This window comes from Neofelis nebulosa, chromosome 7 (assembly GCF_028018385.1).
Source record: "Neofelis nebulosa isolate mNeoNeb1 chromosome 7, mNeoNeb1.pri, whole genome shotgun sequence".
Lineage (NCBI taxonomy): Eukaryota > Metazoa > Chordata > Mammalia > Carnivora > Felidae > Neofelis > Neofelis nebulosa.
The window spans coordinates 107,417,580-107,435,180 of NC_080788.1; the positions used below are offsets into that span (position 1 = coordinate 107,417,580).

General features: G+C 40.7%; 2 protein-coding genes across 4 annotated transcripts in view; one reads left to right on the forward strand and one right to left on the reverse strand.

Moving 5' to 3' along the window:
* The window catches only part of JKAMP (JNK1/MAPK8 associated membrane protein), a 30,191-nt gene extending 28,971 nt beyond the window's left edge, over positions 1-1,220 (forward strand). For both annotated transcript variants that reach the window (XM_058739199.1, XM_058739200.1), the window contains exon 7: positions 380-1,220. In XM_058739199.1, coding sequence (XP_058595182.1) covers positions 380-598 — 219 coding nt within the window. In that variant the 3' untranslated portion in view covers positions 599-1,220. The remainder of the gene's footprint in view (positions 1-379) is intronic.
* Positions 1,221-1,621: 401 nt separating this feature from the next.
* Positions 1,622-17,601, reverse strand: part of CCDC175 (coiled-coil domain containing 175) — a 75,229-nt gene continuing 59,249 nt past the window's right edge. For both annotated transcript variants that reach the window (XM_058739198.1, XM_058739197.1), the window contains 5 exons: positions 13,845-13,997; positions 11,114-11,216; positions 7,278-7,321; positions 5,816-5,978; positions 1,622-1,754 (listed from right to left, as the gene is read on the reverse strand). In XM_058739198.1, the coding sequence (XP_058595181.1) occupies positions 1,669-1,754; positions 5,816-5,978; positions 7,278-7,321; positions 11,114-11,216; positions 13,845-13,997 (549 nt within the window). In that variant the 3' untranslated portion in view covers positions 1,622-1,668. The remainder of the gene's footprint in view (positions 1,755-5,815; positions 5,979-7,277; positions 7,322-11,113; positions 11,217-13,844; positions 13,998-17,601) is intronic.

The following is a 17,601-nucleotide window of genomic DNA, read 5'->3' on the forward strand; positions in this document are numbered from 1 at the left end:
GGTCTGACACTTTGGTGGTGTCCCTCCTCTTTATGGTTAGTAAACCCTACTAACCCTACTTGAAAGCTGTGGTCTTCTGAAGGAGAGGTCCTGTAGTGCCCTATGGCACCCTGAGAAGTAAACCCTTCTTACCCTTGTTGATGCGGCCTCCTCTCTACAGTTAACTGTGGAAAATCTTCTGCCAGTCTTTGGGTCATTTTCAGAGTTAGTTGCACTGTTGTGTCTGTTACCTCAGTGTATCCATGGGATGAGGTAAGCTCAGGATCCTCCTGTTCCGCCATCTTCCCAACAAATAATACATGTTAAATTATAATAAATTATCTAGTTTATTTAGCCTGATAATCTGTATTTGTTTTCTCTCTTTTATAAAATTATATAGAACTGCTATGATCTTCTGGTGAGAAAGAAAAGACTTATTGTTCTCTTCAGCCACTGGTTACTTCATGCCTATGGAATAATATCCATTTCCAGAGTGGATAAACTCGAGCAAGATTTACCCCTTTTGGCTTTGGTACCCACCCCAGCTCTTTTTTACTTGTTCACCGCAAAATTTACCGAACCTTCACGGATACTGTCCGAAGGAGCCAATGGACACTGAATGTAAGAGCCAAAAAACCTAAAAAGTGTTCCTTGTAAAAAATATAAAACGTATTAATGCTCTTCTGTTGTACATGGAAATAAGATGGGGTTTGTTTGTTAACAGCCTTTATGGTTAGACTTGGAAAAATATAGTAGATATGCTGTAGCACACTGGGACACTACAGGCTTGTTAGGAAGCGCTTGCCTCCTGTAACAATATTGTTATTCTTTAGAGCAAAATCATGTTTCTGGAATAAGCTGAAATCTTTAGCATTGACCTAATTTTGCATGTATTTGTTTTTCAAGTGTAATTATAAGGACAAACATACCTTGGTGGTCTGCTAGCAATCATAGAAATGAAGTACGTTGTTTGTTGTTATCTATTTATTTTTACCAATACAGTATTTTGATTATAAAACTAGACCATAATTTATATAACAGGTTTTTTTGTTTATAGGTGGTTTGGTTGAAAACATCTTCTGGTTGTTTCTGTTAAGAAAAACAATAAAATGTTTACCAAAAAAATCTCAGATGTTCTGACATTTAATTGTATTTTGCCACACAAATTGTGGAAATAATTCGAACTATTTAGTAAGAGGAGTATTCCTTTCCCAAATGAATAAATACATGTATTCACATAGTCCCTCCTTCTTAGGTCTCCTTTTTAAAGGCTGTATACCAGGGCCATATTTTATTGATCCTGAAACTTTTTCACATGTGACATCTCTGAATTAGGATGCATCTCAGAATTGATGCCTTCTTAGATTTAACGAAATACGGAATATATACAATACATAAATAGTTTTCCTGTGGTTGTTGATAGGTGTGCTGTGAATTTTATGCTCTGAAGCCTTTAAGAGATTCATGTGGAACCAAAATAAGGTTTAGCACTTAACCTGATAACCTTCTAAACACCACAAATGGATAAACATGGTCAGATTATTCACCAATTCTGCTATTCAGTGGGGATTTTGCAGGCTTGTTAATCTCAAACTTAAAACTTTCACTGACCATTGCAAAATCTGAAAGAAAGTGCACTCACTTTGTGCCTTCTGAATTCACAGCAGTTGTATCTTTGAAGTTATTATGTTATTTTTTCTCTGTTAATGCATTTTTCATGGTACATTCAACCACGGGGGGGTGGACTTTTTTGATATGAACGTGTTTCTTCTTTTCTGTAGGAATAAAAATAAATAAGAATTTTATGTATCTCATACAAGTTTGGGTGGTTATTAGTATCCATTAAAATTCTAAATTTCCCAAAGAATCCTCAATTAGATGACTGTATAATCTGGGAGTTGGGGGTGGCGTGGAGCCTGGGGAGTCATTATCTGCTTACCAGTACCATATCTGTCCCGTTACATTTGGAACCATTTTAACAATTATCTCCTTTGATTTCCTAGTCTAGCAGAAAGATGTGTATGCAAAAGGAAAAATCATGTAAGTAATTATTACATTCCTCAAATGCAAAGAATTTCAGGAATACTTAAAGCAAATTAAAAATGCAGATATATATTTAAGAACAAGATCAGAACAATTCATAGCAACTGTGGTTGTTAATGTTAGTAAATAATCTGTTGAAACATGGTCATTAAAAATATAAAAAATGGGCACCTAGGTTACTCCATCAGTTACACATCATACTCTTGATTTTGGTTCAGGTCATGATCTCATGGTTTGTTGAGTTCAAGCCCCACGTCAGGCTCTGCACTGACAGTGCGGAGTCTGCTTGGGATTCTTTCTCAAACATTTAAAAACACAACAACAAAAAATAAAAAACAAATTGCCCTTGTCCTAGTTCAGGTTTGTTCAGTTTTTACTTAGGTACTCATAGGCAATCATAACCCTCACTGCTATAGTGCATGGTAATTATTTTGCCAACCAGTGCTGGATAGGTAATTTAAAGGTCAAAATATTTTTACTAATTTGGGTCAATTGATAAATTTAACAATTACATGTTATATATTTGTCTGAAACTATTGGGTTGCAAGACTTGGCTGACAGCATATACAAATTTGCTCTTTCTTTTAAAATCTCCCTCGGTCTAAAAGTCTTCTGTACTACACATACCAAATGAAGATATTTAGTTAATATAAATATCTGTAACTTTAATACTTTTTAAAAAATAATCTGTACTCGGTTACTATTTGATTTAGGAATGCACACTGAGAACTTGTTTACTTTTTGCCTTAACAGTCCTTCCAAATAAAAGGTAATCTTAGTTTTCAAGATGAATTCTGGCATTTTAAGTTCTGACAAGCTGGTCCTCCACCTGTGCCAACCGGTACCCCCAGTAGATGTCTACTCAGCCAGGCTACCGCGGTCCTTGGCCCAGGGCACGTCTACTGCCCTTTCAGGAAGACATCCTTCTGTATTCCCAACACCTAAAAAAAGGCTTAAAGGTGTCTCCTTTACCCTCTCATAGCCACTCACTAGAAGGAATCCCTTGTACTCTAATCAGCTCTTTGCTTGTTTGCTCTCACGATATACGTACTTTGAGGTTCAAGAACTGGGTCTTATTCAACTCAGTAACTGCAGCATTTGCTCTGGTGCCAGGCTCAGAGGTGCCCCCATCTGTTACTGAAGCTAGTGCAGTGTTCCTGAAGGAGAGGGCCAGGCCCTGCAGGGCTACAGTGACAGATTATGTCCAGAAGAGAACAGGAGAGCACTGTTGAGCTGGAAGAGATCAAGGGCTTCTCTACAAGCCCCATCACTTGAGAGAAGCCATTCAAAAGGGAAAATCCAAAAGCCAGATTACAGGTGGCTCATGATTAAGTAATCCAAGGGGTCAAAGCTGACTTACTTCCTCAGAGGGCCATAGATTTCAAGAGATTTGATGAGTGCCTAATTTGGGTCCGATGCTTTCTAACTTCCTGTTAACTATCCATATTTTATGATCAGGGAACCTAGGGAGTAGAGGTTAAATAACACATAGGAAGCAGGGCTGAGATCTGAGCCCAGGTCCACCTACCTTCAAAGCCCACATCGTGCTGATGCTCTTCTAGGAGCAGAGATAAGTGGAGTTAGGGAAACCAGAAACATTCAATGTCAGCTCCATTTCAGAGACCTCTCCTCCCCCCCACTCCTCCCCCGATTCCTTAACTGGGTCAAAGTCTCATTCCCTGTTAGGTTCTCTCACAGTTCTTATGCTACACCTGGGAAACCCCTATGACAACGGATTTTACATACATTTGTAGGATAACTGATTCTCCCACAATAGCAGAAGTGAGAAGACTAGAGCCTGAGGAGTTCTCTGACCCACACACTCTGCAACTGGCCCAGAATGTCATAACATTAGCACTGACCACTAACTTCCCTACTTTTGACCCTTTTAACCTTGAAACAACCAGAGAAAGCCAGATACGCTTACTAATTAATGACATACCGTGTCCTCCTAAGCTGCTCCCAGCTTCCCCGTGCTAACAAGCTCCAATCGGAGCACACCAGACACCTTCCCTGTTTTTTCACATTACACCTTTCCCATTCCCCTGCCTTTGGATCTCTGCAAAAAGCAAAGGATGGTGACTCATTCTCCTGCTATACCAAGTTTTATGCCTCAGCTTATTTCCATTTAGCTGGTCTTCATTTTCACACTGTAATATTCTACTTTCCACATAGTTATCAATGAGACAGTCCACAAAATATGTGAAAAAGAGAATATGGTATTACTCAGTGGGCTTAGCTTTTCAATCTAATCTATTTACATTTGCTCCAACATGAAAGATCCCATCAGGTTTCAGACAAAGATGGGAGACTCATTCATGTGAAAATAGTGCAATTGGTGCTTTGAGGTGATTTCACTTTTAAAATTCTGCTTGATATACAGTTGCTGGGGATGTCCTAACTTCCCAAAGAAAATTTTACAAAGTGACCAGGGCCCATCAGCAACCCAATATGCACGGATACATAATAAGTATCACCAGGCTGAAGCAGGACCGCAAAAACAGCTTTTTGGCTGATAAAGTTTACCCACAAAAGTCTTCAATGGTCACTAAAACATTATTTCTCTGGTCAAGCAGTGCCCTGAGAACATTGGTTTTTACCAAATACTGGAATGTCTTTAATCCCATCACTTTCTATCTTATTTTCTACAACCCACCTTTAAAATTGCTTAGCTAATGACCTTCTTTAAAATGACACCTCTAGGGGCACCTGGGGGGCTCAGTCAGTTAAGCGTCTGGCTTCAGCTCAGGTCATGATCTCACAGTTCATGAGTTCGAGCCCTGCATGGGGCTCTGTGCTGACAGCTCAGAGCCTGGAGCCTGCTAAGGATTCTGTGTCTCCCTTTCTGTCTGCCCCCCCCCCCCCCCCCGCTTGCACGCTCGCTCTTTCTCTCAAAAACATTAAAAAAATTTTTTTTTAAATAAAATGACACCTCTAATCTGTGCATTTGCTAGATGACATTCTCATTTCACCACTCCATTTCTCCTCTACACTCTATTCTCCTTCCTTCTCCCAGCCCTTTGTACCTCCATCATCCCGTCTTCCCAAGGGATTCCACCCCAAGGATCTCAGGGCTGTCCCTGTGCAAGGACTGACCTCCATTTCCTACAGCAGCCAGAATCTGCACAGAGTTCTGTGGGCCTCATGTCTAACGTGACATTAGAGTAAATATTGAGAGTGAAGTTGATAATCCTCTGGAGAGACTGGACTGCTTGCTCGTGACACAATCATGTTATGTAGAATGTGTTGCATCTCAGGAGCCCCAGAAGGCATCACTATCACTGATTTTCAGAGAAGGCAATAGTTGCTGTTTTTAATACTAAACTCAGGGAGAAAAGGTAAAGTGATGTTTCATATCCTCTGCTTAAGAAGAAAGTGTGTAAAAGGGTTTTTTAAAAAGACCTTGAAAATAAGAGCTTTAAAAAACCAGAAAGAGGGAGGAGAGGGAAGACGGCGGCGTAGGAGGACGCTGGGCTCACCGCGCGTCCTGCCGATCACTTAGATTCCACCCACACCTGCCTAAAGAACCCAGAAAAAAACAGAAAGAAATATTCAGTTATTTAGAAAATTCACATAGGTGGAAGGGATTTGTCTCACTGCTGATGGACCACATTCAACCCCACAAATGAGAATCCATGTTTAGGTGAATGTGATATTAATTGAGGATGGACTATTAGAGATAACTACGTTCTTTGGTTAGCTTTTTGTTTTAAATGCTTTTTTTTGATGTTACCAGCCACAGTAAAATAACAAGAGGTTCTTTGTTACCCAGAGCTTTTGAGATGTTACTTACTATGGAGGTCTGTTTTCAATTCCTGCTCCATAAGAAAACGCAGCTCTTCAAGATACCCTTGTAGCCAAATGCTGATACGCTCAATGTTTTCATCCCTTTCCTGCAGCCTCTCTGTTAGCTTTTTTATTCCTTGCAAAGTCTCACCACCACTGTTTACCAGTTCCTTTAAAAAATAATGTTTTGCGGTGTGTAAATATAAATTCCAACAAAAGAAATAAAAACGTTGAGTGAATCGTGTCCAAGACAAAAATATATATGCAAAGTTGGTATTACTCTTGCAAAATAAGTGTACACAGCACATTCACAAAGTCCTGTCAAAGATCTCGGGGGAAAAATGGATTAGCAAAGGAGACGAATGACATGCTCCCTGAAGTCCAACTTTTAACTGGGTAGGATGGTGGTGGTGATGGTGGTGGCGCCGGCATAAAAAGCCAGCTCACCTTCAAAGCAGCACAGAATTGCAGACCATCTTCTGCATGGCTTACAGCTTTAGAGCTTTAGAATCAGGCTGGGTCTGAGTTTTAAAGCCCCGTAAGTTCATGAACTGTTTCGTGTTGAGCAAGTCACTTCAACTCTCTGAGCCTCAGTAACTTCATCTGAAAAAGGTTTAAAAGCTAAGCCAGGATCATATGTAAACCTGAAATACTTAGAAAGTGGCAAAGCAGGATTTAAACTCCATCCTGCCTGCCTTTATAGTGCTGGGGGCGGGAGGGGGTGCGTGGAGAAGCAGCAGGGCTTGGTAACACATGGAGGGCAGATGAACTTCAGACGTGACAACTGTGGCCTCAAATAGCGTGTGTTCAATTTGTGTTTCTGGCTAGGGGTGGGGGAGTCATTCCCTTTAACCTACTCCTGGTAGAGTAGGAAGACAATTTCCCAAAGGATTAACGATTTCATAGTGATATTTGGCCCCGCTAAAAATAAGACAATGGTCCCAAATGGATTCACTTATGCTGTGCCTCAGATCACCAACGTGAAAATTAATTGAATTACAGTTTTGGCTCTCTGGGAAATGGAATCTTACACTGGTCGTTCAGGAATCATCTAATCACCTGATCAGCACTAGGTAGGTCATCTGCCTGCTAGATGCCTGCCATCAGCTAAAGGCAAGTGATCCTGTAATAACCAGTCTGCTTTTTTTGCTTAGTATAACTTCCCTGTTCCTGCTCCCTTCTGCCTATAAAAGTCCTCTGTTTTGTATAGCTCCTCAGAGCACCTTTTTATCTGCTAGCTTGGATGCTGCTCGATTCATGAATCATTGAATAAAGTTAATATGATATTTAAAATTTACTCACATGAATTTTGTTTTTTGAACAACATTTTAAGATGATGGTCATTGTCACTCCGTTTCAATCCTGACCTCCTACACACACACACACACACACACACACACACACACTTATTAGGTAAGTGAATATTTTTAGAAATATAATATTTATGGAGACAACACAAAAAAGCTCACCTTAACTGTAGTCTGAAATTCAGCCCACAAATCCAAATACTTCCCTAAAATAAAAATTTTCAAAATTCAAAGGTTATGGAAATGTGAAGATTTTTATAAAAGTAATGCTATTTGTTTTCCAAAAATTATGTTTATCTAAAAATTTCTACTTCCAAAATGACAGAAAAACTGGACCAGACTTGCCCTCCTACTATCAGCAAGGAGAAAATATATGAAATATATTTGTTTTCCTATCCAGTTTTCAGATACTGGGGAATGGGCAGCACAGAACTGTGGTACCTGAAAGGAGAGTACAAATGAGGCAAGCCCTGTGCTCACGCGGCTTACCGCTTGGGGACACCTTCTCAGACCCGAGTGCAGGCAGAATGAGGCAGGCGTGCACACGGACACAAAAATCTGGACAAAGATTAGCAAGCTGAATCTAGCAATATATAAAAACAATAGCAGCTTTTGAACAAGTGTGTTTCATCCCAGGAACTTGGTTTAACATTCAAAAATGAGTCAATGGAGGTGCACCTGGGTGGCTCGGTCGATTAAGTGTCTGACTTTCAGCTCAGGTCATGATCTCACAGTTCATGGGTTCGAGCCCCACGTCAGGCTCTGTGCTGACAGCTCAGAGCCTGGAGCCTGCATTGGAGTCTGTGTCTCCCTCTCTCTGCCCCACCCCAGCTCATATTCCCCCTCCCTCCCTCCCTCCCTTTCTCTCTCTCAAAAATATTAAAAAAAAAAAAAAAAAAAAATCAGTGCAATTTACCCTCCTAACACCATGAAGGAGAAATCCCATGTGAGCATCTCTGTAGACGCTGGAGTCCTGAGGTCTCACAGGCACTGCACACCTCCGTGACCAACCACCTCCAATCCATACCTTGAATGCCCAGGTCAGAGCGCCCCCGCTTGGCGCCGCCCTGCAAGTGCTGCACACATCATTACTGGGGAAGTTAAGTGCACCTGTGCGACTACACTGGGTGAGAACACCTGCCATTTTGCACCTGATTTCCTCTACGCTTTGCCCCATGTGCCTTTTCCCTTCGCTGATTTTACTCTGTATCCTTCACTGTAATGGGCAATAACCATAACAACTTGAGCCCGGTGGATCCTAGCTAATCACTGAGCCTAAGGATGGTCTTGAGGACCCCTATTACAACACCTGAAAGCTGCAAAATCCTGCTGAGAAAAATAAGTTCTAAACAAATGAAGATATATACGGTGTTCTTGGATTGAAAGAATTGACATAATATGTCAATTCTTCCCAAATTGGTTTACAGAGTCGGTGCAAACCCAATTAAGATCCCGACAGGTATGCGTAATTATAGATTAATAAGCTGATTCTAAAACTTATATGGAAATCAAAAGACCTAAAATAGCCAAAATAGTTCTAAGAGTGAAGCACAAGTGTGGAGAACTTACAGTACCCAATTTCCAGGCTGAATATGAAACTACAGTAATCAGGACAGTGTGGTATTGGTGTGAAGTTAGATATTGAGAAGGAACAGATGCATCAAATGGATATCTGAAAAAGTTGGAGGAGTACAATGCTAAAAAGACAGTCTTTCCAACAATGGTGCTAGAACAACTGGATATACATAAGAGAAAACAATGAAATTCAACTCTTACCCCACGTGTAAACATGAACTTGAACTGGAGATGTAGACATAACAGTGAAAACTGAAAGCTTATAAAGAAAATACTGGAGAAAATCTTTGAGAACTTGGCTTAGGCAAAAATGTCTTAGTACACAGAAAGTACTAACCTTAAAAGATGAAATAAAGCAGACTTTATCCAAAGGAAAGACTTTTGTGTTTTTTTAATGTTTATTTTTGAGAGAGAGACAGAGCGTGAGAGGCGGAGGGGCAGAGAGAGAAGGAGTCACAGAATCCGGAGCAGGCTCCAGGCTCTGAGCTGTCAGCAAAGAGCCCGATGTGGGGCTCGAACTCACGGACTGAGAGATCATGAACTGAGCTGAAGTCAGACACTTAACCGACTGAGCCACCCAGGCACCCCGACTTTTGCTCTTTTCAAGACAACATTAAGAAAATGAAAACTCAAGCCTCATACTGGAAAAGGACTCATTTCCAGAATACACAAAGATTTTAACATAACAACACAAACAACACAAAGCCATGAGCAAAAGATTTGGACAAATGGCAGACTGCATTTTCCAGAGATGGCCCCACAATATATTCCATCCCACATGTGCTTCCCAAAATGTGATGCTGACAACGCCTCCCATTAGTGGTGGCGTCTGTGTCCCCTCCCCTTCTACTTGGGATGCTAGCTTTTGGAACATAGCAGGCCAAGCAACTACATGGAGAGTCCAGCAGAGAGCCAGCATCAACATAAGACACACTGAGTGAGTGGGTGGCTCTTCAGATGCTTCCAGTCCCCAGCAGCCAAATTAACCCCAGACGTCAAGTTGCTCCAGCTAATGTCATGCAGAGCAGACATGAGTGGTCTCTACCAGGCTCTGGCCAAATTGCCAATTTGGGAGCAAAGTAAATGATCTGTAATATTTGTTATGCTGCAATGCATAATTGGTTCAAGGCACTTCACAAAGGATGATGTACAAGTGGCCAAAAAGCACATGAAAAAATAACATCAGTCATCGGAGAAATACAAATAAAAATCACGATGAAATACCATTATATACCTATTAAAAATGGCTTAAATGTTAACAATTTTAAGTGTTCCTTTCAATTTTTTTTTTTAAGTTGGTTCACTTTTGAGAGAGAGAGAGACAGAGCGTGAGCAGGGGAGGGGCAGAGACAGAGAGGGAGGCACAGAATCCGAAGCAGGCTCCAGGCTCTGAGCTGTCAGCACAGAGTCCGATGTGGGGTTCAAACCCACAAACCACGAGATCATGACCTATGCCGATCTCGGATGCTTAACCGACTGAGCCACCCAAGCACCCCAACAATTGTAAGTGTTTTGACAATTCTGAATGTTGGTGAGGATGGGGAGTATCCCATTGCTAGCGGAATGATAAATTTGTACAACCACTTTGGCAAACTATTTTGGCAGTTTCTTACTGCCAAGTTAAACATACACTAACTATACAACCCAGCAATTCCACCCCTCGGTATTTACGCAAGAGAAATGAAAACAAATATTCACAAAAACAAGTGTAAACAAAGAGTAACCAAAACCTGGAAAAAATCCAAATGTCCTTCACCTGGTGAATGGAGAAACAAAACATGGTAGATCTTCATAATGGAATACTTAATTATACAGCTATAAAACGGAACAAAGCAATGAGACATGCAACAACATGAATGATCTAAAAAAAAAAAAAAGAAAAAAAAAGCTAGCTGAGTGAAAGACATGCGGTACAAAAGTGTGCATACTCCATCATTCCATTTGTATCTAATCCTTAGTGACAGAATGCAGATCAGTGGGTTCCAGGAGCTGGAGATAGGCGGGAAAGTAGCCACCAAGGGTCACCAGGGAAACAAAAATGTTCTCTATCTTACTTGGGGTGGCAGTGGTTAGAGTGGCATGTACATTTGTCAAAACTCATTGAACTTAACATGGGTGCATTTTATTGGATGCAAATCAGTAAAATTTATTTAAATAAAACAAAACCTGGGTGGCTCAGTCGGTTAAGCGTCCAACTTCGGCTCAGGTCAGGATCCCGTGGTCTGTGAGTTCGAGCCCCGTGTCAGGCTCTATAGTGACAGCTTAGAGCCTGGAGCCTGCTTCAGATTCTGTGTCTCCCTCTCTCTCTGCCCCTCCCCAGTTCATACTCTCTCTCTCAAGAATAAATAAACACCAAAAAAATGTTTAATAAAACAAAACAGTTATTCTTTATATATAAAGATCACCCACGACACATTACTTACTCTGATGAGCTGTCAGTTGCCAACACAGGTCACCTGACGCGCACTTGAGGTCTTCTTCTCTTTTTTTGTATAGCTCTATGTTGTTCTTCATATATGCAATATACTGGAAATTAAAAGCATGTGACTGTTTTAAGCAGTTTAGATACTGTAGATTAATTACCCATGAGTCATTCGGCAAACATTTATTGATCCTCCTCTGTGCCACTATTCTCAGTACAAGGGTAACAGAGCAGAACTCTTGTTAAGCTTACATTCCGGTGAAGGAGATAAGGGGTCTGGCTTCCCAGTAAACATTTAAAACACACCGCATTCAGAATATAATTTGCCGCAAGAAGAAATTAAAAGATATTCTGCCCAAATGCATCATGTCCACAAACAAAATATTGCTCTGTATGCAAAATGTGCGTGCAGTAAATGTGCCGAGGCAGCCATGCTGCCAGACCGGAGGAGTTTGGTGTAGGACCTCAGAGAAAGGACTTATCGAGACTGGAGACCCCACAGATTTGTTCACTCCATTCAGAGGTTTCACTGGGTTGGGTAATGGAGGCAGTAGTGGCTTGGGTATTAAAATCATCACTTTCTGTTCTGACCACCCAATGCTCAGGAATGCTAAACTCTAAAGTCTCTGGGAACTCTGAAAGCACGGGCTTTGGATATAAATTTGGTACTCACCCAGTTTTAAGAGAGAAACAGTCAAATACTAGAAACTACTGATAAAAAGAATCTAGAAAATGGCATCCAGTACTATAGAAGGTGTAGATGCGGAACTGTTTATAAGCCTGTTGTAGGGTCTAATCATGCAGCCTTGATCTTGTCCCAGTCTGTGTGGTTTGTTGGAAGCTTTTGTAGTAAATCAAAGTGAAAACTCTGTAAGTCAAGTCCAAGTCATCATTCCTGCCCCTCGTTGAACGTGAATCACTGTTTGTAGACTTGCCTAGTTCAGCTGGTTTCCCGTAACTCTCAAGTATTTTAACACACTGAATTGTAACTATCTATTTATTTGCAACTTCCTCAGCTAGACTATGAGCTTCCTAAGGACTTGGGGCAGTGTCTTTTTCATCTCTATATTCATTGTGGCTTCCCCAAGGCCAGGGTTTCAGTGGGGGCTTAAAACATTTGCTGGGAGTAGGGATGTAATCAGCAAGACGGAGAGTGGTGAGTGAGTAAGAGAACAGCACAGGGTCATTCGGGGCCTTGTAGACGGTCAATAGATTAAAGAGAATTTTTAAATCAGTGTTTTCACATAGTCATCCATTTGCTTACCCATTACTAACGTAGCAATAACAATTCCAGGTATTTTAGTAAATAATCTATGTCATCTTGATAGGAAGACAGTCTTGTGGAATATTTCCATGGGTAGACGAAATGCCTTATGAGATTGTTTCGAGGGCTAGAAGAATGAACATGTATTGCATGCGTGCAGGTTACTGATGATGGTGCCAGGGCTCTGGAGCACATTTACCTTTCCAAAGTGCATTAGTACCTCTTATGCCACTTTAATTCTGCCAAAAAACACTGGTCCTCATACTGGTAGATAACTGCTGTGATTTAAATGATGGAAAAAAATTACCCAGAGAGGTAAAGGAATGTTTCCCTTAGTGTCTTATTGCTGTGGGACGGTTTTGATTTCTCTAGCTATTAAGAGTTATTAAAAAAAATATAGAACCTCAGTTTCCTCATGTATAAAAGGAACATAATATCTTATCCACCTTACTGTGAGCATCAAATGGGACTGAATCCCCCTCCCGTGGCACTGTGCAAAACCCTTGGGATCCACTGATACAGATCCTCACCTGAGGTCAATGTAGTTTACTGGGAAAAAATGATACAATCGATACAAGACAGACAGACAACCTAATGTTTTAAATGGGTAAAAAACTTGAACAGGCACTTCACAAAGAGGTATACGCGTGGCCAACAACATATAAATAGATGCTTCATTAACCATCAGGAAAATGCAAATTAAAACCACAATGGGACACCACTACACCCTCCCAGAATAGTTAAATGGAAAAAAAAACCAAGGTTTGGTGAGAATGTAGAACCAGTGGTGTTCTCACAGGCCCCACTGGGAGTTGCAATTACTGCAACTTCTTGAGAGATGGCACTGTGCACTAGAATGGACAGTCCACATCCCTATGGCCTTGAGATTCCACTTGAGGGGTATACCCCACAGGACTGTGTACGTATGTTCCCCCGAAATACATGTACAAGAATATTCATGGCAACACTATTTCTAATAGGCCCGATTAGAAACTCTCTCACCGCCCCCATCCACAAAGTATATAACTGTGGTACAGTCATACACGTGAATACTATACATCATTAGGGATGAACAAACCATACTACACTCAATAGTAAAGATGAACCTTACAAAAAGTATTGAGCAAGAGTGCATACTGTATCATTCTATACATATAATGTTCAGAAACAGACAAAACTAATCTTTGGTGTTAGAAGCCAGTATAGTGTTACCCATGTGGGGAGGCCAGTGACAGGAAGGGACACAGAAAATATCTGGATACTGTTAGCGCTTTGTTTCTTGATCTGCATGCTGGTTACCCATGTGTGCTCATTATGCGTTTCACTTATGATTTGTGCACTTTTCTATGTGTACTTTAAGCTTTATTTAAAAAGTGTTAAGAGCTATACTCTCCTTTTCTCTCATAACTATTACAGGTCTAGGCAACCAGTCAAACCACCATGCAAAGTGAAGTGCTCGTGAACTTACTTTTCTTAATTTTTCATTTTCCAGGAGCAAAGCATCTACTTTTAAGTCATGTACATAGATTTCATTTTCTAAGTTCTTGAGAGTTTCAAAATGACTTTTGATCTTATGGCTTTCTTGGTCTCGTAAGTATTTGAGTTCTTTCTTCACTTTTTCCTGCTCAAACATAAAACCCACAATTAACTCAGAGTTAAATAATCAGGACACCAGTGTGTTAGATTGCCCTGAACCACATTCAGAGATGGGGGTCTAATTAATTCCTGAATTATCAGCAGAGACTATGTGGGAAAACTTGATGTTTAAAACTCCACAGTTGATTCACTTCTGGGAAGATGGTGCAGAAAGAGGATCCTGAGCTTATCTCAACCCATGGACACATTGAGCCACATCTGTGTAACTATCTGTGAAAGTGGCCTGAAAACTGGCAGAACAGACTTTCACAGAGAGGGGCCACACGGAAAAGGGTAGGGGTGGTAGAGACTGGTTAGGAACCCAAACCATAACCACAAACAGGAGAGACACCACAAGAAGCCAGAGGAACAGACCCCATAGCAGGCACCCCAGGCATGAGGGACTCACAGTGGGAAGACAAGTCTCCATAATATTTCACTTTGAAAAACAGTGGGGTTTAACTTCTTGAGTCTTTAGGATCATCAGGGTTTACTTCCAGTACTTTAAAAAACAGTAGGCTTAGCTTTGGGAGAGCTGGAGGACAATAGGAAACTGAATCTCCACCCTTAAAGAGTCAGCATAACAAATGACGCAACATAGAAACAACTGTTTCGAAAGTAAATCTATGCAGATGTATTTACTAATCTCAGAATGTATGCAGAACGCCCCCAGTCAGAGAAAAAGGGATCTTTAGGAGACCATTATAGAACAAAAGTGCTAGCGGACGCCATTTCTCTTCCTCCCCCCACCACCCCATGCTAGTTGGCCAGACACTTGCAGGAAACAGCAGGAATGTTCTCCACCTGTCTTGCTGGCAACTAGTGCCCTGCCCCTACATTCCTCTGCAGATCAGCCCACTCAATCTGCCGTACTCCAAAGGCATCCCTCCAAAATGGCTCCAACCATGACGCCAACCATGACACCCTGCAAAACAATCCCAGCAGAGACCGGCACCACTCCAAAGTGACTCCTTCCCTGGGGAGAGAGGAAGATATCCATGCATACCAGTGTACCCACAGTCCCAGTAGCTGAACCTTATGGCAGCAGCACAATGAGAGTATGCCACTGATCAGTGAGACTGCAGCCCCAGCAGACAGACTGGGGGCAGGCATCTGGATCGGAGTGCGGGCCACATGCACCATAAAGCCTCTCAGAGGATGATGGGGAGCACCCTACAGTTCTATGCAACTACAGCTTCAGCAGACGGACTGAGAGCAGGCATCTGGTCTGAATGCTGACACCATCTAACTAGAAGCCATCAACAGCCCCAAACTGTCTCTTTAACGGCACAGAGACCAAACCCTTCCTGGTGCGCCGACAGCAGGCAAAAAGGGCCATTACAACTGACCTGACTGAAGGCAAACGTGGCTCAGCCACAATGGTGGGCTGCACGCAACCCACAAAGGAGATGCCACTGAAATGCCTGGTTCTGCTGAACAGGGAGCACTGCATCACAGGACACCATAGGGCCTCTTCTTCATAAGGCCACTACTTGTAGCTGAGTTTCCTAATACATAAGAAACAGAGTTAGACAGAATGAGACGACAGAGGACTATGTCCCAAATGAAAGAACAGGATAAAACCACAGCAAAAGAGCCAAACGAAACAGAAATAAGTAACATGCGTGATAAACAACTCCAAAATGGTCATAAAGATATTTACTGGACTTGAGAAAAGAGTGAAAGAGCTCAGAGAGACCTTCAATAGAAATACAAAATATAAACAGAACCGGTCAGAGTGAAGAACTCAATAACTGAAATAAAAAATATACTAGAGGGAATCAATAGCAGACTAGAGGAGGCAGAAGAACAAATCAGTGATATGGATGGATGCATGTTATGGAAAACAGCCAAGCTGAACAGTAAACAGAAAAACAATATAATAAAAAATGAGAACAGGCTAAGGGAACTCAGTGATATCATCAAGTATAATAATACTCACATTATAGGGATCCCAGAAGAAGAGAGAGAGAAGGGAGCAGAAAATTTATTTGAAGACATAATAGGTGAAAACTTCCCTAATCTGGGGAAGGCAACAGACATCCAGATCCAGGAGGTATAGAGAACCTTCAACAAAATTAAACCCAAAGAGATCCACACATAGTAATTAAAATGGCAGAAAGTAGTGATATATATAGATTTTTAAAAGCAGAAAAAAAATTTTCTTTTAATTAATGAAGTAAAATAAAACAGTTAAATACGAGGGAAACTCCACAAACCTATCAGGTGTTTTTTCAGCAGAAACTTTGCGGAACCGAAGGGAGTGGCATGATATATTCAAAGTGCTGAAAGAGGGGCATCTGGCTGGCTCAGTCAGTAGAGCATGTGACTCTTGATCTCTGGGTCACGAGTTCAAACCTCATGTTGGGCTTAGAGCCTACTTAAAAAAATAAAAGTGAAATCAAAGTGCTGAAAGGAAAAAAAATGCAACCAAGAACAGTCTTCTCAGCAAGTATGTTATTCATAATTGAAGGAGAGATAAAGAGTTTCCCAGACAAACAAAGTTAAAGGAGTTCATGAGCACTAAAGAGGCCTTACAAGAAATGTTAAAGGGAGCTCTTTGAGTGGAAAAAAAACCCCCAGCATATCAGGAGTATGAAAACTATGAAAGGAAAAAATTTCACAGGGAAATGCAAACATATAATAAAAGTACATTAATCACTTATAAAACCAGTAAGGAGGTAAAATCAATTATATTTATAAAAATCAGTCAAGGGATACACAAAATTTTAAAAATATAAAGTATGACATCATATACATAAACATGGGGGTTAGTAGAAATTCAGTGCTTTTAGAGTGGGTTCAAATTTAAGTGACCATCAACTTAATATGGAATACTATACACATAAGAAATTATACGTAAACCCAATGGTAACCACAAATCAAAAACCTGTAACAGATACACAAAAAATAAAAGAGAAATGAATCAAAGCATAACACTCAAGCTTTCAAACTCTAAGGGAAGTGAACAAGAGAAGAAGAAAGCAACAACCATGAAACAGGTAACAAAAATGGCAATAAGTACATACCTATCGATAATTACTTTGTGTGTAAATGGACTATATGCTCCAATTTAAAACCATAGAGTGAATGAATGGACAAAAAACAAAGACCCATCCATATGCTGCCTATAACAGATTCACTTCAGACCTAAAGACACATACAGATTGAAAGTAAAGGCATAGAAAAACATTTACCATGCAGATGGAATAGAAGCAAAAAGAAAGCTGAAGTAGCAATATTTATATTGAGCAAAATAGACTTTAAGACAAAGACTAAACCAAGAAACAAAAAAGGACACTACATAATGATAAAGGGAGTAATCCAAGAAGAGGTTATAACATTTGTATCAAACAGGAGGATATAGCAATTGTAAATATCCACACACCCAACATGGGAATACCTACATAAGGCAACTATTAACAAACAGAGGAAGAAACTGTTTCTTTCTATTATTGTTGTATAATAATAGCAGGGGACTTTAATACTCCACTTGCATCAATGGATACACCATCCAGACAGAAAATCAACAAGGAAACAGCTTTGAATGACACATTAGGCCAGACAGGCCTGACAGGTACATTGAGAAC